This window comes from Acanthochromis polyacanthus, chromosome 4 (assembly GCF_021347895.1).
Source record: "Acanthochromis polyacanthus isolate Apoly-LR-REF ecotype Palm Island chromosome 4, KAUST_Apoly_ChrSc, whole genome shotgun sequence".
NCBI classification, from domain to species: Eukaryota; Metazoa; Chordata; class Actinopteri; family Pomacentridae; genus Acanthochromis; species Acanthochromis polyacanthus.
The window spans coordinates 15,856,345-15,881,641 of NC_067116.1; the positions used below are offsets into that span (position 1 = coordinate 15,856,345).

The 25,297-nt window shown below is 40.7% G+C and overlaps 1 protein-coding gene across 3 annotated transcripts in view; it reads left to right on the top strand.

Annotated features, from left to right (window-relative positions):
* The first annotated feature begins 1,700 nt into the window (after positions 1-1,700).
* Positions 1,701-25,297, top strand: part of hps3 (HPS3 biogenesis of lysosomal organelles complex 2 subunit 1) — a 29,073-nt gene continuing 5,476 nt past the window's right edge. The window contains exons 1-20 of one of the 3 annotated variants that reach the window (XM_022197934.2): positions 1,701-1,796; positions 2,687-2,877; positions 2,991-3,062; positions 5,835-5,928; positions 6,087-6,160; positions 7,129-7,341; positions 7,733-7,799; positions 8,255-8,343; positions 8,670-8,787; positions 9,378-9,531; positions 9,623-9,705; positions 9,971-10,145; positions 17,835-17,916; positions 18,204-18,361; positions 18,657-18,758; positions 20,534-20,642; positions 20,847-21,061; positions 22,893-23,070; positions 23,477-23,710; positions 25,058-25,264. In XM_022197934.2, coding sequence (XP_022053626.2) covers positions 2,827-2,877; positions 2,991-3,062; positions 5,835-5,928; positions 6,087-6,160; positions 7,129-7,341; positions 7,733-7,799; positions 8,255-8,343; positions 8,670-8,787; positions 9,378-9,531; positions 9,623-9,705; positions 9,971-10,145; positions 17,835-17,916; positions 18,204-18,361; positions 18,657-18,758; positions 20,534-20,642; positions 20,847-21,061; positions 22,893-23,070; positions 23,477-23,710; positions 25,058-25,264 — 2,475 coding nt within the window. In that variant the 5' untranslated portion in view covers positions 1,701-1,796; positions 2,687-2,826. The remainder of the gene's footprint in view (positions 1,797-2,686; positions 2,878-2,990; positions 3,063-5,834; positions 5,929-6,086; positions 6,161-7,128; positions 7,342-7,732; positions 7,800-8,254; positions 8,344-8,669; positions 8,788-9,377; positions 9,532-9,622; positions 9,706-9,970; positions 10,146-17,834; positions 17,917-18,203; positions 18,362-18,656; positions 18,759-20,533; positions 20,643-20,846; positions 21,062-22,892; positions 23,071-23,476; positions 23,711-25,057; positions 25,265-25,297) is intronic. The other 2 variants (XM_022197935.2, XM_022197936.2) reach the window with 2 other exon arrangements.

The following is a 25,297-nucleotide window of genomic DNA, read 5'->3' on the forward strand; positions in this document are numbered from 1 at the left end:
TAGACCTATATAGCCATACCTTCTCAAGTTAATTACTCAATTGCTTGCAGGTGATATTGCTTTTAACAGAATGGTACCACACACTATGCTAATTTTTTTTTTAATCAACAAGAATAAGTTTTCACCCTTTTAGGAGCTCAGAAAATGTGAACACTAGTGCCCTGTTAACGATTAGAGTTAAATATAAAATAAATGTAAATAAAGATAAAGAGGAAAAGAAACAAACATAAATTTCTAGCGACTGTTATTCCAGTACTTTATATATCGGTTACTCTGCTAGCATACATTTTTAGCTAACATTTTGCCTCAAAAGGAAACAGAAAATGTAGACAAGTGTAAATGAATAAAATGTACCTTGCTACCTCTTTCGATTAAATGAGAAAATGTGCAGAATTTAAAAAAGTTCTTTTTAAAGTTATTTCGCTCAGTAACTTTAACTTTAACATTTTTCTTGCTTGTCCTTTATCTTCAGGCGCCATTTTAACAGCCGACCACAGTCCCTTCAAGCGAAAAACAGTATAATCTGTAAATCCTATAGGAGCTGGTATATTTTTATCCATACATTTGCACGTATAAATGTCAGGTTCCCATTTCATTGCAGTTTATGGTGCATGTACATAATCCCTGATATCCTCCCTTTTTTGTCAACTCCTGCCCCCATGTGGTTTGTCTTCTTTGATTCATCAGTTGTGTCTTCCTGCATGGTCTTTTTGGTCCGTTTGTTTCTTCCTCAGCTCTCAGACTTTAGGCATCTGCATATGTTTTTTTTTTTTTTTCCAAAAAATGAATACAATTAAAGTAAAAATGTTTTTATCTTGAACAAGTTTCAAAAAAACCATTCTGATGACATGCTGACATGAAGTGTTTACTACACAAAACCAACTGTATATTTAAGAACATGTCTACTGTCATCTTTGTTGTCCACTGGTACTCTTTCTTTGTTTCTGCTTGTTCTTTCTTTTTCACAGGCTGAATGACAAATACAATGATGCATCTGACACTGACCTACTTATATGAGCTTTTTAGATCATAAAATAGCCTATAAGTTTCATTCTCATTAACACATGATAAATTATGGACTAAAATTCAACTCATCTGGCTAAAGGACACTAAAAACCATCAAAAAACATCAAACTTTTGAACGGTGTCCTCAACTTTGTGTTGCAGACAATACAAACAGAACCATTAACATTTTTTAAGTCAACATTTTTTATGCTTAAAAAAATAAACCTTGAAACCGTTGTTATTACAGACTAATCATATCATGTATTCTCTTGTGATATTTTTCTCTATTTTCCTATATATTCCTATATCCTAATAATGCTATTTTACATTAATCTTTTTTTAATTATTCATATATTGATTTTCTGAAAGCTACAACAGCCAAGTTTTTGTCATAATACTATAAAAAAACAGATTAATATTGCTTCTCTTGCACATACCCTGTATAAAATATATCTTTATATTGATGCTTCACATCTTCAGCTTTTATTTCAAAATCACACATTGCTGAACTCATGTTTAAAATGGTGAAAATAAAATAAAAAAATTAAAATCACAATTGAGAAAAGTGAAAATAAGAGATCCACCCTTCAGTTTATGACAGCTCGATAGCCAATGAGAACGTCGATCGCAATACAAGCAGGCTCCGAAGCCAATTAGAATCGAGGGAGGGCGGGCACTATGATGTTGTGGTTGACGGTTCACTTCCTCCTTTCCAGCGTGAAATCAATAAACTGCAGCAACGAAGCTCAAGTAGGAAGAGAAGAGAAACTGAAGATTTGGCAGCAAAGGAGGTAATTTACTTTGAACACTACTTATCTTCTGTAAACACTCAACCGCAGGAAGTAGAATGTGAACAAACAGGCGGTGAAATGAGGTGATTTGAAGTAAAACAAGCGGAGCTGCTGCTGCTCACAAGACTGCGGCATGTGATATCGATTAGAGACACCACAGCCCCGATTCAGCTCTAATGTACTGACTGAGACACGAACTGGCAGCTTTTCACTGTTGTTTTGGTTTCAACATTTTTGTCTGGATACTTTTGGTTTGATTTAGTGGTTCTCAAAAGTCACAACAAAGTTTGGAGTGACTTTCTCTGGACAGAGACTAAAGATGAAGTAATACTACTATGATTACTTATTTGGTCATTTTACTAAAGAAAGTCCAATTGTGAAGCTCTGTGAAGACTGCAGACGGTTTTCCAATTAATAGTTTTCATTGAAATTTCTTTCTACCAAAGAAAAACCCCTTTGAAAACGGTTAAAAATGGCTTATTAGGAGTAAGTTTCTGTAAACATTTTAGAAATGTAACTTTATTCAATACATAGAACGCATCACAAGCAAAATTCCATTTTATTATATCTAAAGCAGGTGGAAATGTCCACCAATATTACCTTACATACAAAATTCATGTGTCAGAAATGTGATATTTCTTGTGCAAATTTTCCAAAAACTGCATGTAATTATATGTGAATTAATCTTTTACTGCATATGTAATGGTATCACACATTTCACATGTAATAGATACACATGCTGATAAAACTAACTTCCTACACTGCTATGAACCACAAGAGATGAGTAAGAAAACATCCCATATGTCAGTCCTTCAATGTGAACTATCCAGCCCTACAGAAAGTGTCCATGATTTGGTGTGAGATTGGACTAATTTCAAACTGTTTTGCAGTGGGATTTTCCTGCAGTAGTTTTCCTGTATCTAACCTGATGGACAAAGCCTCTAAGAAATATAGATAAAGGAGTGGAAAGAAGAGGAAGCTTCAGTGAGGCGTTCTGGGCTGAATCTCATCTACAGCAGGAGGACCAAACATGGTGCACGTCTACAACTGCCATCCTTTTGCCTCCCAGCAGATTGTACAGGTACATGAAGCCTGGTTGAAACAGCTCCCGTTTATGATCATTTTTATTAAATAGACAATATTCATCATTTTTAATTTAGCAGTAGTCTTAACCACTCTCCCTGTATGGCTCAGGTGGAGCAGGAACCTGGACTGGTCTGCTGTGGAGGTGGAGTCCTGTTTGTAGTGGCAACTGGAGGATGCAAGGTTACGTTACAATAAACCTATTTTTACTCTGATATCTGTCCCATTTTAACCCTGCAAGACCCACTGTTGCAAAAATACATCAGTTTTATTTTTTTCAATTATTTTTTGGGGTTATTATTATTACATCAATCCATCCATTATCTATACATTGCTTTATCCTTTTATCCTTTAAGGCAGGGGAAACCCTGAACAGGTCGCCAGTCTGTCGCAGGGCTACATATACAGACAAACACTCACGCTCACATTCACACCTACGGGTAATCTAAAATAATCAGTTAACCTTAGAATGTTTTCTTGCTGCAAGGCGAAAGTGCTAACCACTACTCCACAGTGCAGCCCTTTATTTAAACATATATATGTATATTAAGTTTGCTAATTTTTCCTATATTTGAGTTTCAATACATATATATATGTATGTATATACACACACACACACACACACACACACACACACACACACACACACACACACACACACACACACACACACACACACACACACACATACATACATATAATACGTATGTTACATATATATTATTTATATTATTATATTTATATATTATTCTTTGCTGTTTTTTATGTTTGGGTCTTACAGGTTTATTCTTTATTTATATTGTCTCCATTTAGCTGGACACACATCTTTCCAGTAATGACTTTTTTTTTTTTTTTTTTTACATCTTTGTACCTGTCAGCAGTAAAACATCAATTAGTGACCTTGTTGTAGCTGCATCCCCAATAAACTGATACATACACACGTGGACAAAATTGTTGGTACCCCTCAGTTAAAGAAGGAAAAACCCACAATTCTCACTGAAATCACTTGAAACTCACAAAAGTAACAATAAATAAAAATGTATTGAAAATTAAATAATCAAAATCAGCCATCACTTTTGAATTGTTGATTAACATAATTATTTAAAAAAACAAACTAATGAAATAGGGCTGGACAAAAATGATGGTACCCATAACTTAATATTTTGTTGCACAACCTTTTGAGGCAATCACTGCAATTAAACAATTTCTGTATTTGTCAATGAGCATTCTGCAGCTGTCAACAGGTATTTTGGCCCACTCCTCATGAGCAAACAGCTCCAGTTGTCTCAGGTTTGATGGGTGTCTTCTCCAAATGGCATGTTTCAGCTCCTTCCACATATGTTCAATGGGATTCAGATCTGGGCTCATAGAAGGCCACTTTAGAATAGTCCAACGCTTTTCTCTCAGCCATTCTTGGGTGTTTTTGGCTGTGTGTTTTGGATCGTTGTCCTGTTGGAAGACCCATGACCTGCGACTGAGACCAAGCTTTCTGACACGAGGCAGCACATTTCTCTCCAGAATGCCTTGATAGTCTTCAGATTTCATCGTACCTTGCACACTTTCAAGACACCCTGTGCCAGATGCAGCAAAGCAGCCCCAAAACATTACTGAGCCTCCTCCATGTTTCACCGTAGGGACAGTGTTCTTTTCTTCGTATGCTTGGTTTTTGAGTCTATGAACATAGAGTTGATGTGCCTTACCAAAAAGCTCCAGTTTGGTCTCATCTGTCCAAAGGACATTCTCCCAGAAGCTTTGTGGCTTGTCAACATGCATTTTTGCAAATTCCAGTCTGGCTTTTTTATGAGTTTTTTTCAGCAGTGGTGTCCTCCTTGGTCGTCTCCCATGAAGTCCACTTTGGCTCAAACAACGACGAATGGTGCGATCTGACACTGATGTACCTTGGCCTTGGAGTTCACCTTTAATTTCTTTGGAGGTTGCTCTGGGCTCTTTGGATACAATTCCAACGATCCGTCTCTTCAATTTGTCATCAATTTTCCTCTTGCGGCCACGTCCAGGGAGGTTGGCTACTGTCCCGTGGGTCTTGAACTTCTGAATAATATGAGCCACTGTTGTCACAGGAACTTCAAGCTGTTTAGAGATGGTCTTATAGCCTTTACCTTTAAGATGTTTGTCTATAATTTTTTTTCGGATGTCCTGGGACAATTCTCTCCTTCGCTTTCTGTTGTCCATGTTCAGTGTGGTACACACCTTTTCACCAAACAGCAGGGTGACTACTTGTCTCCCTTTAAATAGGCAGACTGACTGATTATGAGTTTGGAAACACCTGTGATGTCAATTAAATGACACACCTGAGTTAATCATGTCACTCTGGTCAAATAGTTTTCAGTCTTTTATAGAGGTACCATCATTTTTGTCCAGGCCTGTTTCATTAGTTTGTTTTTTAAAATAATTATGTTAATCAACAATTCAAAAGTAATGGCTGTTTTTGATTATTTAATTTTCAATAAATTTTTATTTATTGTTACTTTTGTGAGTTTCAAGTGATTTCAGTGAGAATTGTGGGTTTTTCCTTCTTTAACTGAGGGGTACCAACAATTTTGTCCACGTGTGTATATTGCTATCTTAGTAGATATCATGTCTTCCTGTCTAAGTATGCAGTTAAATAGTAATGTGTGGATGATAGGAGGCTGGAATATCTATATTTTGAGAAATTTAATCAGCAGCTGTGCAGCTTGTCAGTGTTAAATATTCCATTTCAAAAATATGCATTTCTGCAATACATGAATGACTTAGACTGTTTGAGTTTAGAGAGATGCACAACCGCACTTGAAATCATGATCCATTAGATGGGACAAGTATTTAGAAAAGTTGCATTTGTGAAAATCACAGCATTCAGCCTCCTAGTTGTTAGGTGGTATTCTTGTTGTAGATGAAACAGATCTGTGGGACACTGACTGTGTTGTGTTGTGTTGTGTTGTGTTGAAATGAACCAAGGTGGAGGCATATAGTCTGGAGAAGGAGGGCTGTCCTCTGATCTGTCGCTTTGCCACCATGGGCACTGTGAGGAGCATCCAGCATAGTAAAATAGGTAAGGACATTTCCTGTCTTCCTCTGCTACAAAAACTAAAAATGATCACTATCAGCAAAGCAGCTGGGAGTGATTAGAACTGGAGAGAGAAAAGAGATGGATCTATCATTCTAACATCTTGCCTTACCTTTCCCTCCTCTTTCCTTCTTTACATCCAGGAGATTACCTGGTGACCATTGAAGAAAAGAACAGCGCCACCTACCTGAGAGCCTACACCAACTGGCGCTACCAGGTACATAAAGACTACTAGAGCTTCCTCATAGATACTTTTATTTGTGTATGTATGTTGCATTGATATGAAATACAGCACATCTATTCTCCTGTCTCTTTCAACAATACATACTATAAAAAAATCTATTTAAACTAGAAAGCTAATTCTCTGTGAATGTAATTCCCTTGATTGCTACTCTTCACAAAGATACGCTTTGACAGAAGCTTAGATCTAAGCAGTCGTCAGACTTTAGTTAAATGTCTAAAGTTATCTGTTGCACTCACTTGTTAGGCGTCACGTTTAATCATAAACTGCTCAAACTAAGATATTTAATTATAGAGATGTAACCACCTAAACCTTCCACTGTATTTGGTATCCAGTCCTTTTGTGCAACATAGAAAGCAGTAGAGGTGGTCAGTTGACTGTATAGTGTTGTATATTTGCAGGAACTGTTGCAAAAAACAAGCAGCTTTTCAGAGTTAATAATAAGAAGATATTTGCAAGCAAAACAAATGCCACTAAGGTTTTCACCATGTTTTTCACTGGAGAGAGGAGAGATCATTCTTAACTTTTCCACTGTATTTCTAACCCTAAATGAAGTTGTTTCATTCAGTTACGATTGTAATGACAAACCATATTTTGAATATAAAGATGAGTGACTTTGGAAAAATATAACCCATAGTTTTCCTGAACAACAGTTTTGCAGCTCAGTTGACTAACAGCAAGGAGTGTACATGCACCTGTTGACCGTGTTAGAGTCTAATTGGAAGAAAACTTCACAAATAAGAATTACACTGACATCAGGAAGAAACAAGCTGCTCACTATGCAAATTCGTTTGAAGCTGTTACTTTAGATAAGTGGTAATATTTATTCTGGATGTATGTGAGGTTCTATAGTCCTCTGCATACTGGGCAATAATCTCTACCTTTGCTTCCCTTGACATTTATTGTCTGTGTACTTTAATGATTCCCTTCTTGCTCTCATTCAGGCAGAGGAGAAGGCCCGTGTCGGGGTGCGTTTGTTGGGCCACTTGTTGCGTGGAGCGTCTGTGTGGGGCGGAGTGCAGATGGAGATCATTGAGATCCCTCTGTCGGAGCGTCCCGTTGCTGTGTCTTGTTGCTCAGTGACAGGAGACCTTCTGGTTGGCTGTCAGAACACTCTGGTTCTGTTTACCTTGAGGAGACAAAACCAGCAGAACCTGGTAAGAATCTAACTACTGATCGAAGTTTATCTACTAAGTGGATTCTGTGTCGTCTGTCTTCATTCAAGTTTTACAATTTAATAGCATCTATACATCTTTTCCATGATAGAACAAGTAGTTTGGAGGGAAGAAAAGCAAGTGTACAATAAAATGAGATCTTCTATGATAGCTCTATTTGTTCAGACATTATGCTGAAACCTGTTTGCACACGACTGAAGTATTACTTATGTTAAAGCTGCAGTTTAGCTCATATTAGTGAGTCTTTAGCACTTCAAAACTGTCAACTTATCAAATAATGTCTCATTGGTTTTGTCATTCAATTAGCCACTCTACATAAACCGACATACTGATTCACTATATGTTGCAATGGTTAATGTTTGTTTCTCTGCAGAGTCAGAATCAGCAGAACCCTCAGAGCCCCTCGTCCAACACTCATCAGAGCTGCAGTCAGAGTCAAGGTAACTAAAGGAGGCTAACGTATAGTTGGGAATAGTGGCACATCTTCAGGCAAAGGCTAATTTTAAACCAGGAGTCTTTATAAACTGAAAAGAGTGTTGCAATTAGAATATGCAAACACGGATGTTGTGAAATATGGAGCAGGATGCTTCATAATGCATCCTGTCTAAATGCACTATGTGCAGAAATTCTGCATTATATGAGTCCTCGGATAGAAAACAATCCCCATTAGCTGTGAATTAAGAACAAACTTGGCTGTCTAAGGTAATTTGCTTATTATATCTTACTGCAGAAGCTGTTTCTCACTGATCATTGGGGCTTTTTACTGATTTTTATGTTCAATGTTCATGACTTGTGGTGAGGGGCGAAAGTGGTTGTGATAAAAGAAAATGTTTGGATGATTATTCAGTGGTTTTCTTCTCCGACTAAATGCACCTCTCCTGTTTTCTAATCAAAGGTCAGACTGCAAGTTCTAACTCAAATCTTTCTGTCCTGGATTTTGAACGCTCCGTCATCCTGCATCTTCATAAAATCACGCCAAGCCAGGTGATTTTAACCTAATCTTTACTTTTTCTTTTTGCTGTATTTTCTTCCTAGTTCAATCTGTTTACCAGTTACTGTACACAGTCGTGTCACTAAGTAACACCTACACTTTTCCTAATGAGTATGTTCATGAGGTCTAGTAGGTATTCTCCATAGTCCAACTGCTTTGTTGAGTTTATGTAGTCGTAACATTAAATATGTCATTTTTTGTCTGAAATATTTCACTAATCAGCAATATACACTTTGCCAAGCCTGTAGTATGAAGTATGCCTTGAACACATGATATACTAAGGAAAAACACGACACTCATGTTTGCCGTCTCCCTCCAGGTGGCGCTGTGTGGAGGATATGTGGCCGTGCAGGCAGAACTGGAAGTTCTCGTACTGAAACTGGAAGCAACGTCTGAAATGAAAGTTGCAGAAGAATCATCCGACACAAATAAAAGCGGTGAGAACACGCACGACAGTGTTGGTTGCCCTCTCTAATGCTTGATGCCATCTCTGCCTGTTTTCGGTTTAGTTTATTTCCTGTAGAAAAATATAGATGTATAATCAAGGATGCCACGGGCTGCAGTTTTTATCTGTTTCTGATGCAAAAAGTAAAATTTTGGGGCGAAGGGATAAATCGTCATCAGAGCTGAGGGTTCGCCAGAAATTACCACTGCTGAATGTGATGTGCTGAAACATTTGTGGCCTTGTAATGCAAAGATTGATAGAAGCATAAGCAGCTCCTGACATCATCACTTCTTGTATGTAAAGGTTTGGCTTCTTAGAGACACCTTGATGATTTTTTTTGTTGCAGCTGGTGATGAGGGATTCTTACAGGTTTCATTAGCAATTTCCAACAAGGCTAAGAAAACTACATCAAACAATACATTTCAGCTCCACACTCTATTTTGGAATTTTTCACGTTACTTGTTTGTGCAGCAAAAAGTACAAAAAAAATGTCCCTCAGCCGAACATGATGATGATCATGCCCAAATGTGAGCTAATTTCAGTGTGATTCATTTGTGATGCTGTGTGTCTGTGTGCATGCAGCAGATTATCTAGAAGACGACATCGACTTTCTGCTCATTCCAAGACACGTGGAGTTGCTTGGTGACAGAGCCAAAGACTGCGACATCCCCGTCAGCATTGAAAAGACCGGGCTGGAGGACAGGGAACAATATGCACTGTCCTACGTTCTTTTCAGGTATGCGTGTACTTTTGAGTTTTATCTCTAACATTCATTGTGAGGATTGTTTTTGTCTGTTGAGGTATATTGATACAGTGTCATTTTGCAGGCGTTTTTCTCCAGAGTTCTTCCAAGGCTGCAGTGTGGAGGAGACACACCTCCACTCCCTGCAGCTCTACCCGCTGTTCACCAGTGAGTGAGACACAGACAGTTGAATCATTAGCAGCACTTGTTGCATGAAGCAGCAGATGCACGTTTCTGGACTGGAGTGAATAAAACAGTGATCTTTATTGAAATCAGATGAAATTTTGTCCATTTTTTTAAATAATAGCTACAAATTGAATTTATTTTAGTAATGTTGTAAAATATGTCTTTGTTGTGTGAGCATGATTGTCTGCTCACCAAAACACTATTTTTGAAGGACTTCTTTTTCCACTGTATCTCTCTCTCCCTCCAGGCAACCAATCAGCAACTCTGGATGAACCAGCATGTGTGTTCTGCTTCTTCTCTCTCCCCAACACCGGCTACCTGTACAATCTGAAGGGTGAAGTCGAGCTGCTGTCAGCCTATCAGTATCCAGAGAAGGTCCTGGAGGCGGTGCTAACGGACCATCTGTTGCATGTCATAACAAAGTAAGTCTGCTGTCCTGAAGGCATTCAGAAATCAGTCAGTCTTTAATGAAATCCAGGAAATTGCACTGGCAGTCGTCCTCAAGAAACATTTGACATTTCAGCAGTTTTGTAAAACTGAAGAATGCACATTATCTATCATTTCTAAGACTGTAGTCACCTAAAGAAAATCTTGGTTGCCTGAAAGAAATTCTACCTACTCTAATTACATTTAGATGAACTGAGTGCACTCTACATGCTGGCCTTATTAGGTGAGAGAGATTATTTATAAAGATTAAAAGCTATTATGTTCATCTTATTAAATAATATAGCCACAAGGGGACACAAGCCAGTACCTTATTGTGCCGGTCCCAAGCCCGGATAAATACAGAGGGTTGTGTTAGGAAGGGCATCCGACATAAAACTTTGGCCAAATCAAACATGCGAATGAAATGTATGACTTCCATACTGGATCGGTTAACAACGACCACCATTGGTGCTGTCGACCTACAGGGTGCCGGTGGAAAATGGACGACTGTTGGTCGAAGAAGGAGGGGAGGAAGGTGTGTTCGTAGGAAGAGAGAGAAGAGGAACACCAAGAGTCTACAGTAGGACTGAGAGTAGGGACTTTGAATGTTGGAACTATGACATGAAAAGAGAGCTGGTTGACATGATGCAGAGGAGGAAGGTGGACATACTGTGTGTCCAGGAGACCAGGTGGAAAGGTAGTAAAGCTAGAAGTTTAGGAGCAGGGTTCAAGTTGTTCTATCATGGTGTAGATAGGAAGAGAAATGAAGTAGGACTTATCTTGAAGGAGGAGTTTGTTAGGAATGTCCTGGAGGTAAAAAAGAGTGTCAGATCGAGTGATGAGCCTGAAGCTAGAAATCGAAGGTGTGATGTTCAATGTTGTTAGTGGGTATGCTCCACAGGTAGGATGTGAGCGGGAGGAGAAGGAGAAATTCTGGATGGACCTTGATGAAGTGATGCAGAGCATCCCTAGAAGTGAGAGAGTTGTCATTGGTGCAGACTTCAATGGACATGTTGGTGCAGGAAACAGATGAGGAGGTCAGGAGCAGGTTTGCTATCCAGGAGAGGAACGCAGAAGGACAGATGGTGGTTGACTTTGCAAAAAGGATGGAAATGGCTGTAGTGAATACTTTCTTCCAGAAGAGGCAGGAACATATGGTGACCTATAAGAGTGGAGGTAGGATAGATAGATTGATACTTTATTTATCCCCATAGGGAAATTGTTGTATCCAACAGCTTATACAAAACACCTACAAAAACACATAAGAATATCATCACATATAAAAAACATGTAAAAACATAAAAAACATAAAGGGGCAACCAAGTTGAAAGTGAGGGAGCTATGAGGAGTTATGTAGTCTGATGGCTGAGGGGATGAAGGATCGCCTGAAGCGCTCTGTCCTGCAGTGCATTGAAAGAAAACGATTGCTGCGTCTGCTCTTTTGTCCGGAGACAGTACTGTACAAAGGATGGGTGGGATTTGTCAGGATCCTCTGCACCTTGCTCCTCATGTGTCTCTCAACTACTGTACCCACATCGTCCAGACCTCTCCCGACCACTGAACCAGCTCTCTTAATAAGCTTGTCCAGCCGCCTCCTGTCCTTGTCCATCTGGTTGCCACCCCAGCAGACAGCAGCATACAGCAGGGCACTCTCCACCACTGATTTGTAGAACATGTGCAGCATGTCACTGCACACATTGAACGAGCGCAGCCTGCAGAGGAAGTGAAACCGACTCTGTCCCTTCTTGTAGATGGCAGTTGTGTTGAAGGACCAGTCCAGCTTTTCATCCAGGTGGACACCCAGGTACCTATAACTAGACACCACCTCAATGTCAGCACCATCTATGTTAACAGGTAGGGGGCGAGATTTCGATTTTCTGGGGTCAATGACCATCTCCTTTGTCTTGGCGGTGGAGGAGGTGGGTTTTTACACTCCACTGGCTGAAATCCCTCACCAGCTCCCTGTATTCCCCTTCGCCATCCTTCCTGATACATGCCATGACTGCCGTGTCATCAGAGTACTTCTGAACATGCCAGGACTTAGAGTGGTATTGAAAGTCTGACGTGTACAGTGTAAAGAGGAATGGTGCCAGTACTGTCCTTTGTGGGACTCCCGTACTACTCAGGACTGTCTCCGACACACAGTTCTCAAGCCTGACGTACTGTGGTCGTCCCATAAGGTAGTCAGAGACCCAGGTGGTGAGATAGCTGTCCACCCCCATCTCTTCAAGTTTGCCCCGGAGTATGAGTGGTTGGATGGTGTTGAACGCACTCGAGAAGTCGAAGAACATTATTCTGACATATCCTCCCGGTTCATCTAGGTGCGATTGAGCCTGGTGGAGCATGTGCAGAACAGCGTCTTCTACTCCAATGTTCTCACGGTAGGCAAATTGCAGCTTGTCTTGTGCATGTTCCACCTGAGGCCTCAAATGACGGAGTAGCAGCCTCTCCAGTGTCTTCATAACATGTGATGTTAAAGCCACCGGTCTGTAGTCATTCATCCGTTCCGGGCGCCCTACTTTAGGGACCGGCACAAGGCAGGACATCTTCCACAGAACCGGTACTTTCCCCTGCTGCAGGCTCATGTTGAATAGACACTGGAGAGGTTCGGCTAGCTCTCCTGCACAGTCCTTGAGCAGTCTTGCACAGACATCGTCCGGCCCCACCGCCTTACCTGGACGCAGCCTCTTGAGCTCAGTCCTCACCTCTTCTGTTGCGAGGAACAGGGGATGGTATGCACACAGGTAGACTACATCTTGTGTAGACGGTGTAATCTGAAGGAGATCAGTGACTGCAAAGTAGTGGTAGGTGAGAGTGTAGCCAGACAGCATAGGATGGTGGTGTGTAGGATGACCCTGGTGAAGAAGGCAAAGGCAGAGCAGAGGACCAAATGGTGGAAGCTGAAAAAGAAAGAGTGTTGTATGACTTTCAGGAAAGAGTTGAGACAGACTTTGGATGGTCAGGAGGTACTTCCAGATGACTGGACAACTACAGCAAATGTGATCAGGGAGACAGGTCGGAGAGTACTTGGTGTGTCATCTGGAAGGAAAGGAGATAAGGAGACTTGGTGGTGGAATGAGGAGGTGCAGGAGTGGATCCAGAGAAAGAGGTTGGCTAAGAAGAAGTGGGACACTGAGAGGACTGAAGAGAGTAGACAGGAGTACAGGGAGATGCAGCGTAAGGTGAAAGTAGAGGTGGCAAAGGCCAAACAAGGGGCTTACGATGACTTGTATGCTAGGTTGGACAGTAAGGAGGGAGAGACTGACCTGTATAGGTTGCCAAGGCAGAGAGACAGAGATGGGAAGGACGTGCAGCAGGTTAGGGTGATAAAGGATAAGGATGGAAGTGTGTTGACAGGTGCCAATAGAGTGATGGGAAGATGGAAAGAGTACTTTGAAGAGTTGATGAATGAGGAAAATGAGAGAGAACGAAGAGTAGAAGAAGTGACTGTTGTGGACCAGGAAGTAGCAAAGATTAGTAAGGATGAAGTGAGGAGGGCATTGAAGAGGATGAAGAGTGGAAAGGCACTTGGTCCTGATGATATACCTGTGGAGGTATGGAAGTGTCTCGGAGAGGTAGCAGTAGAGTTTCTGACTGGGTTGTTCAACAGGATCTTAGATAGTGAGAAGATGCCCGAGGAATGGAGGAGAAGTGTGCTGGTGCCCATCTTTAAGAACAAGGGAGATGTGCAGAGTTGTGGCAACTACAGAGAAATAAAGCTGATGAGCCACACGATGAAGCTATGGGAAAGAGTAGTTGAAACTAGACTAAGGGCAGAGGTGAACATCTGTGAGCAGCAGTATGGTTTCATGCCAAGAAAGAGTACAACAGATGCAATATTTGCTTTGAGGATGTTGATAGAGAAGTACAGAGAAGGTCAGAAGGAGCTGCATTGTGTCTTTGTAGATCTGGAGAAAGCTTATGACAGGGTGCCCAGAGAGGAACTGTGGTTTTGTATGAGGAAGTCTGGAGTGGCAGAGAAGTATGTTAGAGTGGTGCAGGACATGTACACACGTGGACAAAATTGTTGGTACCCCTCAGTTAAAGAAGGAAAAACCCACAATTCTCACTGAAATCACTTGAAACTCACAAAAGTAACAATAAATAAAAATTTATTGAAAATTAAATAATCAAAATCAGCCATCACTTTTGAATTGTTGATTAACATAATTATTTAAAAAAACAAACTAATGAAATAGGGCTGGACAAAAATGATGGTACCCATAACTTAATATTTTGTTGCACAACCTTTTGAGGCAATCACTGCAATTAAACCATTTCTGTATTTGTCAATGAGCGTTCTGCAGCTGTCAACAGGTATTTTGGCCCACTCCTCATGAGCAAACAGCTCCAGTTGTCTCAGGTTTGATGGGTGTCTTCTCCAAATGGCATGTTTCAGCTCCTTCCACATATGTTCAATGGGATTCAGATCTGGGCTGATAGAAGGCCACTTTAGAATAGTCCAACGCTTTTCTCTCAGCCATTCTTGGGTGTTTTTGGCTGTGTGTTTTGGATGGTTGTCCTGTTGGAAGACCCATGACCTGCGACTGAGACCAAGCTTTCTGACACTTGGCAGCACATTTCTCTCCAGAATGCCTTGATAGTCTTCAGATTTCATCGTACCTTGCACACTTTCAAGACACCCTGTGCCAGATGCAGCAAAGCAGCCCCAAAACATTACTGAGCCTCCTCCATGTTTCACCGTAGGGACAGTGTTCTTTTCTTCGTATGCTTGGTTTTTGAGTCTATGAACATAGAGTTGATGTGCCTTACCAAAAAGCTCCAGTTTGGTCTCATCTGTCCAAAGGACATTCTCCCAGAAGTTTTGTGGCTTGTCAACATGCATTTTTGCAAATTCCAGTCTCGCTTTTTTATGAGTTTTTTTCAGCAGTGGTGTCCTCCTTGGTCGTCTCCCATGAAGTCCACTTTGGCTCAAACAACGACGAATGGTGCGATCTGACACTGATGTACCTTGGCCTTGGAGTTCACCTTTAATTTCTTTGGAGGTTGCTCTGGGCTCTTTGGATACAATTCCAACGATCCGTCTCTTCAATTTGTCATCAATTTTCCTCTTGCGGCCACGTCCAGGGAGGTTGGCTACTGTCCCGTGGGTCTTGAACTTCTGAATAATATGAGCCACTGTTGTCACAGGAACTTCAAGCTGTTTAGAGATGGTCTTATAGCCTTTACCTTTAAGATGTTTCTCTATAATTTTTTTTCGGATGTCCTGGGACAATTCTCTCCTTCGCTTTCTGTTGTCCATGTTCAGTGTGTGTACACACCTTTTCACCAAACAGCAGGGTGACTACTTGTCTCCCTTTAAATAGGCAGACTGACTGATTATGAGTTTGGAAACACCTGTGATGTCAATTAAATGACACACCTGAGTTAATCGTGTCACTCTGGTCAAATAGTTTTCAATCTTTTATAGAGGTACCATCATTTTTGTCCAGGCCTGTTTCATTAGTTTGTTTTTTTAAATAATTATGTTAATCAACAATTCAAAAGTAATGGCTGTTTTTGATTATTTAATTTTCAATAAATTTTTATTTATTGTTACTTTTGTGAGTTTCAAGTGATTTCAGTGAGAATTGTGGGTTTTTCCTTCTTTAACTGAGGGGTACCAACAATTTTGTCCACGTGTGTATGAGGACTGTAAGACAGTGGTGAGGTGTGCTGTAGGTGTGACAGAGGAGTTCAAGGTGGAGGTGGGACTACATCAGGGATCAGCTCTGAGCCCCTTCGTGTTTGCTATGGTGATGGACAGGATGACAGACGAGGTTAGACAGGAGTCTCCATGGACTATGATGTTTGCAGATGACATTGTGATCTGTAGTGAGAGCAGGGAACAGGTGGAGGAGAAGCTAGAGGCGTGGAGGTTTGCCCTGGAAAGGAGAGGAATGAAGGTTAGCCGCAGTAAGACGGAGTATCTGTGTGTAAATGAGAGGGACCCAAGTGGAAGAGTGAGGTTACAGGGAGAAGAGATCAAGAAGGTGGAGGATTTTAAGTATTTGGGGTCAACAGTCCAGAGCAATGGAGAGTGTGGAAAAGAGGTGAAGAAGTGTGTACAGGCAGGCTGGAACGGCTGGAGAAAAGTGTCAGGTGTGATGTGTGATAGAAGAGTTTCAGCTAAAATGAAAGGAAAGGTTTACAAAACTGTGGTGAGACCAGCCATGTTGTTTGGTCTGGAGACACTGTCCCTGAGGAAAAGACAGGAGGCAGAGCTGGAGGTAGCAGAACTGGAGATGCTGAGGTTCTCTTTGGGAGTGACCAGGATGGACAGGATCAGGAATGAGTACATCAGAGGGACAGCACATGTTAGAGGCTTTGGAGATAAAGTCAGAGAGGCCAGACTGAGATGGTTCAGACATGTCCAGAGGAGAGAGAGTGAATATATTGGTAGAAGGATGCTGAGTTTCCCACTGCCAGGCAGGAGGCCAAGAGGAAGACCAAAGAGGAGGTTTATGGATGTGGTTAAAGAGGACATGAAGGTAGTTGGTGTGAGAGAAGAGGATGCAGAAGACAGGGTTAGATGGAGGCAATTGATTCGCTGTGGCGACCCCTGAAGGGAAAAGCCGAAAGGAAAAGAAGAAGAAGATGTTCATCTTATTTAATAATTTAAAATAGAAATTTGATTGATTTCTGAAAATAGAAATATGTCAACCGAGGATCTCAACGTAAGAACTGTTGAAGAATATAAATGTTATGACATGGCTCAAAATGGCAAAAGGAGAGACAAAGTTTAAAGATTAAAGCTTATTTTTTTTACTTAAATCAAATTTAATTAAAGCCAAAACTGTATGGCATTATGAAAATCAGTAGTCAGTGGTGTGCGCGTGATGCATGCCTGAATCATGTCTGTTCAAATGCAAACCAAATCCTGAAGGGGAAAACTAAAACACCACAACCAAACCAGAGTATGTGTTACCTGCAGAGGGAAGCAGAGAGCATGATTACAATACAGCTGGCTCTGAAGTAACCTGGAAACACTCTGAGGCCCACAGGTGTTCCTGAATACACCAAGCAGCCACTCACAGAACCAACCAAAATGAACTACAACAGTCGTCTTCGAGATAACCACAAGGGTCTTCACAATAACACAGACAAGTTAGCTGATGTTTTTATATGATGATTGGATGTTGACCTACCGTTTGCAAAATGTGAATCAGACTTTTTGACGATCTGTGTGAACGCGTTTGCTTTCATGTGGTGCCAGTACGTCTGGAGCTGCCCCTGAGTAAACATCCAGTAAGTTAGAACAAGCAGTCTCCATTGGGTTTGGGCAATTGAAAGTTGTGAAAATGCACGATGTTCACAGATAGTCTGTTCTTTCCACCACCAAATATATTGGAATAGTCCTGGAAAGTAGCTGATGAGCTTTCCTTCTATGAAAGTAACATCAGTGCTTGTTGGACTGATGAGAATTTTAATTTCACACAACCCTGACCTCTAAATCAAGGTCAACTGTTTGAGTTCAATTTTAGAAATATTCTTCTTTTTTTTTTTTAAATCAAATTTCAGAAACCACTCTGGATCCAATTTTGATTACATACTAAGATGAGCCATCATTAGTGTGTGATTTTATCCATTTATGTTCACTCCTCATGGATCCTTGTTTCTTACCACCATGGTTTAGACAGTTCTGTGTGGATTCAACTGTGTGTGTTGCTGTGTGTGTCTGTTAGGAATGCACTGCAGTGTTTCACAGTACGTTGTTCAGCAGTAGCAGCCAGGATTGAAGACCCTTACATCGACACTACCATGAAGGTATGAGCCTGAACCTTTATCAGTGATTCCTGACCTTAGAAGCTTCTGTTTTGCAGCCCCTTGTGGCTATTTTTTGGTACAACACACTTACTGTTCAGTCTCAATGCTTCCATCAGTCACATTTCTTTTGATCCTCTGCCCCCTAGTGGCCAGAAAATCATTTGGTACAACTTTGCATTTGGTGCACTGATTTGTATTGTAAACCTTTTTATCACAGCCTACATCATGTCTGTTTGTGAGCTGACATGCACACAGTTCAGTTTCTCAGTTATGTGTGTGTTTGAAAGGCTTGTCCACCCAGCAACCTGGAGGTGTGTGCGCTCAGGATGCAGTTATTTATTGGTCTGAGGTCGGTGTGTGTCTATGGCCGCCATGTTATCCTGCTGTCCACCGCAGACACAGAGACACCGGAGGAGACCGAACGCAGCACACAGCGCAGAGGCCTGTAAGTTGAACACATAAAATACTCAGAGTTAAATACACACACACACACACACACACACACACACACACACACACACACACACACACACACACACACACACACACACACACACACACACACACACACAGTGTTAGTGCTATACAGATCATACACATCTTTGTATCGTCAGATTTGACAAGACGTACCTCCCTGCAGGTACCACAGTACACTGCAGAGGGATTTCTCAGCACTGGTGATGTGCACCGACAGTTATCTGCATTTATGAACTCGCTTACTGTGTGTGTTGTTATTTTAGCGAGTTGAAAGAACACACCACGCTGACTGGTATTTTCCTGGCAGTGGGAATCGATCCCGCAACCACCCCAGCTCTGGAGAATCTTCTTTCCCGGCCCTTACTGTAAGACAAACCCAGCCACCCTCCCCCAGTCTTTGTTGTCACTTTCAGGTCAAGCTGCAATGCCAACTCATGTTTATGAACCGAATCCTTACATCAGACCTTATTTTGAAGGAAAACCTTGACAGTTAGAGTTTTATTTCCGAGAACAAAGTGATTTTTCTTTGTGCCTACGAAAGCAGATTGTGTGGCAGTAAAACCAGTAAAGCTTGGTGCAACTTAATAAACTGATCGGTCACACTATAGCATCACTCATTACAAATACATTTCAAAGAAAAGTATGCATAAGTTCAACATGTAATGATATTTTTTTCCCTTCTCTTCAGACCGTCAGTCTAACGGTACTTTTCGGAGCACACACTGATCAAAACCACTGACAAGGGAACTGAATATCGTTGATTATCTAGTTACATTGTGTGAAGTTCTGCTTTGGCACTTTGGACCCTGCCATTCATGTGGGTGTTACTTACTACCCACCTAAATATTTAGCACTCCTAACTATAATCATGACTTCTGATGTTACTACAGAACATGAGGCATGTCAAATCATATAAAAGTTAAATGTAAATATTAGAAATCTACAACCTACAAGAAACAATCTTTGCTTTTTGATTACATTCGATAGCATTCAGATCTCTCTACCAATTGTTGTTTTTAAAAATTGAATAAGATAAAGCGTCCATAGTCATGCAAGTGCACCCAAAATGATTATTTTTAGTCAAATTCTTCTAGTCCATGGCTGAATAATTGAATAATTTCAAATCAAAATAGCAATTTGAAACTGCAATTAGCAAATCACAAAAGCTGCAGTTTAGAATACGCAATTTGCAGCACATGTGACACGGGACTGAAACTGTGGTGTGACGATTTTTACAAATCACTCTCATCCATACCCAAAACAGGAGAGGTTCTCCGAGCATCCTTTGCCATTATGGCTTTAGCTCTTGTCCAGAAGCTGAGAAATCATATTTCTACATGCAGAAACCCTAAACCAGCCAATGATTTCTGTTAAAGTTAATCAATGACCTGATTTTCCCCGTGACTTTGCAGCTTGGTCTAAAAGAGTCAACAGTTCCTGTTTTAGTTCCTAAACCTAGCCAACCATAACCTGCCTAACCTCCCTCGGTGTGTGTACCTTTTTGTTACAAACTAATCACATTTGGATTCAAATATAAAGATCTGTTTTGATTTTTACTCACCAGATCCAACTTTATTTGACATGCTCTGGGTTTCCTCCTGCAAAAAACACACACACACAAATTTAAATAGATTTTTCGTCGTGTTCTAAAAAATTAATGTAGATAATACATAATGCAATGTTGCATGCAGGTGGATGTCCCTTCAATATGTAGACTGAGGCCAAATACAAAAACAAACACATTAGCCTTTGTTCAAGGACCATCAATGGGAGCCCCTGGTCACCTGTTAATGTGTTCACTAACAGTTCACTAATTGTTTGTTTTGTCATGTGAAATGTAACTAGATAGAGTTACATTTTAGTCATCCGCAGCTGATGTCTTACACAGTGTGTTACGCAGTGTGATGCAGATACTTTAGTACCCATGATCAGTGTACAGCCTCCTCTCTGGTTGAGCAGTGTCGAAAGCATGTGCAGTGTAATTTAAGGTGGAATGACTGGAAGTAACCTGTTATGCAGTGAGTGTATGTCATTTGTTACTGGCAGTTCAAGGAAGTAGTGATAACAACATGAATCTGTGGCAATAAATTTGGTCAGATTTTTCTTCTTGTTACCACTTTTTGTAACTTTTTGACCTCAGGAGCAGGAAGTGGACAATCTCTGCTCCCAAAGAAACCAGCACAGCAGGACACGGATGGAACATCTACGTTGTCGACACCGTCTCCCCCCTCACTCTCTACCAGGAGATGGTAACACTGACCCAATCACTTAAATAACTACTTCTGTTGTAACTATTATGTATTTCTTACATTTTTTTCTTTTTTTTTTGCAGAATTGTTAGCGATATATCTAAACTGCTTTTAGCCAGCTCATAAAATACATTTGCCATGCCATGGAAACATTGTACGAGATGCTAATTTCTGATCTCTCACTTGTGTGTCTCTGTGTGTCAGGTTGAATACAGTCAGCGCTATGCAGAGACCAATCCACAGGCCCAAAGTCTTCGGCACCTCCTCAGCGAAGCTCACCTCCTCCTCCTGGCCTCCGTACTCCAAAAATCAAGACAGCAACAGAACCACGACCCTGCAGCGTCTGTGCAGACGGACGGACAAGAGCTGGAGGAGGCAGTCAGGCAGAACTGTGCCCAGCTAGGAGACTGTTTTAGCAGGTAAAACGCGAATGCAGCTAACTTAAAAGCACCCGTAGAATAGGCATGGGCCGGTATGAGATTCTGACGGTATGATAACCTTAGGCAAAAATATCACGGTTTCACGGTATTATGATTGCAGCTCTAAAATGTTAGAGAGTAAACTAGCTGTTGTTATCCATCTTAGCAATAAAGATGAATGAAAGAAAAAAGTTGTGGATAACTTTTTTTTCTTTACTAAGGCAGATATGGTAACTAGCATGCTAAGATAAATCCTTAGCAAGCTAGTTACCGTATCTGCCTCAGTTAAAATATAAAAAAAGTTACTAAAAGATAGAGATGAAGAAAAGATAAGATATGGTAGTTACCATATCTGCCTCGGTAACAAGCTCATTTCACTAATGTCAGACGCTAATACGCTCGTTCATTTCAAGACAGCACCTTTAATTTAGCATACAGCGATGGGTGGTGCTCCCGTAGATGCGCTATCATATTCGATGTATTGCCTCCTCGGGCTGCCACTGTCCTCAAGCACGTTTTGCACGTCGGACGACCTTCTTCCTCCAAGCCGTGGCCGTCTGGCTTTTTACGGTAGCCGAAGTATTCCCAAACAGCCGACTTAGTCCGCTTGGACGGCGGAAAAAGTTCCGGGGGTTCGCCTCCTTCAGCCATCACACAGCCTGCAGAGCTGCCTGCTTGTCACTCACAACAAACGCAGGTGAGCGGGCGGAGGGGCGCTTTAGGCTGCAGCTTCACACAGCGTGAGGGACCTCTACTTTCTCCCTGATGAGACATCACATTAAAAAAAACGCTCATACCGCAGGAACGGTATGACGGAAAATTGTAGTGGTTTTGAAACCTTGACTTTTTCATACCGTGGTATACCTTAAAACCGGTAACCGGCCCATGCCTACCATAGAAACCGTCACCATATCAAACTGTTTGCACACAACCCTTAATATTAGAACCAAAGACCCAGCAGACTGCAGAACAGCTTCATCCCCAGAGCTCCATCACACTTTATAGCCAATTTCAGACTGCTACTGATTGCTGACAGTTACAAACAAATTTTGTTGGACTTACACAGTGACAAATAAAAACCTCTGTCCTCTCTATTTTGTATTCTCTATTAATATTAACTCACTTAAGTTGGAAATTGGTTCCTCAAGTCTTACCTAAATACACCTTAAATTAAATTATTTTACCCTTTAGTCCTGAAAGATGGTATACGTGAGATTTTTAACATCAATTTAGCATTAGCATAGCAGAAAACAACTCTCTGCTGTGGATAAGATAGGATGGAGTAATATCATTATGAGCAGAGAATAAAGTCACACTCCCACTGTGTGAACTGTCATCTGATTTTCTGTTGTAGTAGCTGATCGGCCATGCGTGCCTGTTAGTGCGTGTGATTCCCTCCCTTTGAAACTGTTCTCAAAAGGGAGTTGTACAAAGTTTTAACATCAGGGGTGCTAATAATTGTGAGACACATGATTTGATGTAAAAGAATAATTTCTTTTCCCCACTGAATAAATGCACTTGAATTAAAGGTTGGCTTTTGCTCTCTTTTCCATTGTGGTCCTGTATTATTTAAAAAAAATGAATTTATTAGAAGCTAAAGAACACATCTTAATCAGGGGTGCCAATAATTATGGAGGGCGCTGTAATAGCATTGCTAAGTGAGGTTTAAAAGCATTCAATCAAGGGATTTTTACTCTTTCACATACTTAAATAAGCTACAAGTTCTGTTTAGTTATATATATTTTTGGTCAACTTTCTATCTCTTCTTCTCTGTTAAGAACTACAAACTAGTAGTTGTTTCATCACTGTTTTATATTTTCTCTTCTCTAAGGGGCAGTCAGAAGGACTGCCACCTGACTTTGCCGTACTACAGGATGTCTGGTCTGTCAGTCACCAAAGTCATCTCCAGGAACCGGCCGCTTCCAGGCAGCCCTCACTCCTACGGTCCAGGCTTCCTGTTCTACCTCAGGCATTATCTGCTGGAAGAAACAGAGCAAAACCTCAGTCAGGTACATACAGAACAGCAATTTAAAAGAACAGAAGTACAAGCTTAATTTCATGTTTGTGTAATGCCTAGACACAGAGTCCTAAGGTCTCCCTTAATGTGGTTGAATTTCTGTTTTAGTAACTTAAAAGGCCATTCCTGAACTTACACCGAAAGGTTACCATAAGAAAGCCGATGAGACAATCTGTACATTTTTACCAACACATTTCTTTCATTAATTAAAGTATCATCTTCATATTTGTCAATCATTAAGATGATATTAGATGAGACAAGAAACCAGTTACAGCAGTTTATCAGCGAAACTTGTTTTATTTTCTCTGCCTCAACTACTTGTTACCTTAATATATGACAATGTAAACAATAGGAATCTCAAAAAACAACCCAACTACATAAATATTCTGTCTCTCCAGGAAACAGCTGATGAGGTCATTGACATTTTCAGCCAATCAGAGCCCTCACAGCTCATCAGTGTGTGTGCCAGTGCATGCATGATAAACATCAGTCCTGACCGGACCTTGCGGATTTTACAACATCTGGAGGACACAACGGGCGTGTCAGTTCCACTGACAATCACCATGGCAACCTTGATGCTGCGTTTGGGCGACCTGCCGCAGTACACACAGCTGATGGAGAGACACGCTGAGGTTGGCATGGTTTGTTTTTGATTTGCGAAGTGAACTACTGAAGGTCCTGTACAATCCTTTAGCAGGGAAGACACATGTGAAATCATTCCGGTAAAAGTCCAGGTAGTTGGGCGCCTGTATAGCTCAACAGGTTAAGTGGGCGACCCATGTACAGGGGCTGGTCTCCGATGCAGCAGCCCAAGTTCGATTCCTGCTCGTGGCCCTTTGCTGCATGTCTTCCCCCTACTCTTCTCCCCTATTTCCTGTCTGCTTTCACTATAACTATCCAAATAAAGCTGAAAATGGCAAAAACTAAATATTAAAAAAAAAAGTAGGTATTAATGCAGAGTATGGAAAAACTTGTTTTGAGAAAATAAGATGTGATTTGTAAAATGTTATACTTTTTATGACTTCTCTAACTATCGTACTTACCCACATAGGTAGGTACGACAGTGTTTCAAGGTTGTGTTTTTTTCAAGTTTAAAAAAAAATATATATATATATAAATGTGGAACTGAGGAATTGTCTCATTAAATATGTGCTAATTTGCATGAGTTTGAAAATGAAGCATAGTAAAAAACTAAATTAATAAGTTATATTTTGAAAAATTTGAACGTGCTGCAGAACCACGTATCATCTGTAACATATCTATGCCAAAATCTTGAAAAATTGGCAAATGCCTAAAATAATGTGCATTTTTGTCTGTCAAGTCTGAAAGGTTTGCGCTTCAAGAGTGTTTTAAAAGCAATTTAAAATAGGGTGAAATCTATCGATAAAACCAACCAAATGAAAGCACCAGGAATCAAACAAATTTGATTAATCTCTATACACACTGGTTTGGTAACGTGTGCTATGTTTTGTTTTGTTTTTTGTGAAATTATCTTCATATTGTTAATGTTGCTTAGAAAAAGGAAAAGATGTATACCTTTTACAGATAGTAAGGTTTGCAGTGAATTTATGTTGGGATGGCACAGATACATCGAGAAATGTCCTTTTTTTAAAAAAAATAATTCAAAGTGAAACACTCCAACAGAGGCATTTTTCATAATGAAATTTAACTTAAATTTTAACGAGTTTTGCAGTCAATTTCTCCATGGCATAATAAATAATTTTGCACAACTTTAAATGTATTTATTTAGCAGCTGCTTTTGTCCAAAGTGATGTAAAAATGAGGACCTCCAGAGCTGTGTGCTCTTATCTGTGGTGGACTGGACACCAGAGGTGATGATGTCTGCACATATTTAGATGTTTTGATATTTTATGTAGCTAAAGAAGACTTTTTTTTTTAACAAGACATTTAGAGAGACCTGAAGAACAAGGAGTTTAACTTGAGGTGGTAAATCAGTGGTTTGTTCTGTGTGTGTTTAGATGCTGCTGGTGTACGGATTCATCGAGGAGCCGAGGTTGCTGCTGCTGCATGTTGGAGGAGGAGGAGGAGGTCAGCACGCTCACGTCCGTCCCACAGCGTTGGCTCACCAGCTGGCAAAGTCCCAACCTGGACTACTGGTGGCTGCCATGGTGGCTTTACATGAGAACAACAAAGTTCTGCTGGAACAGGCTGATCACGCATTCAAGGTCTGCGTCTGTCTTTAGCACCCGCAGCTTCAC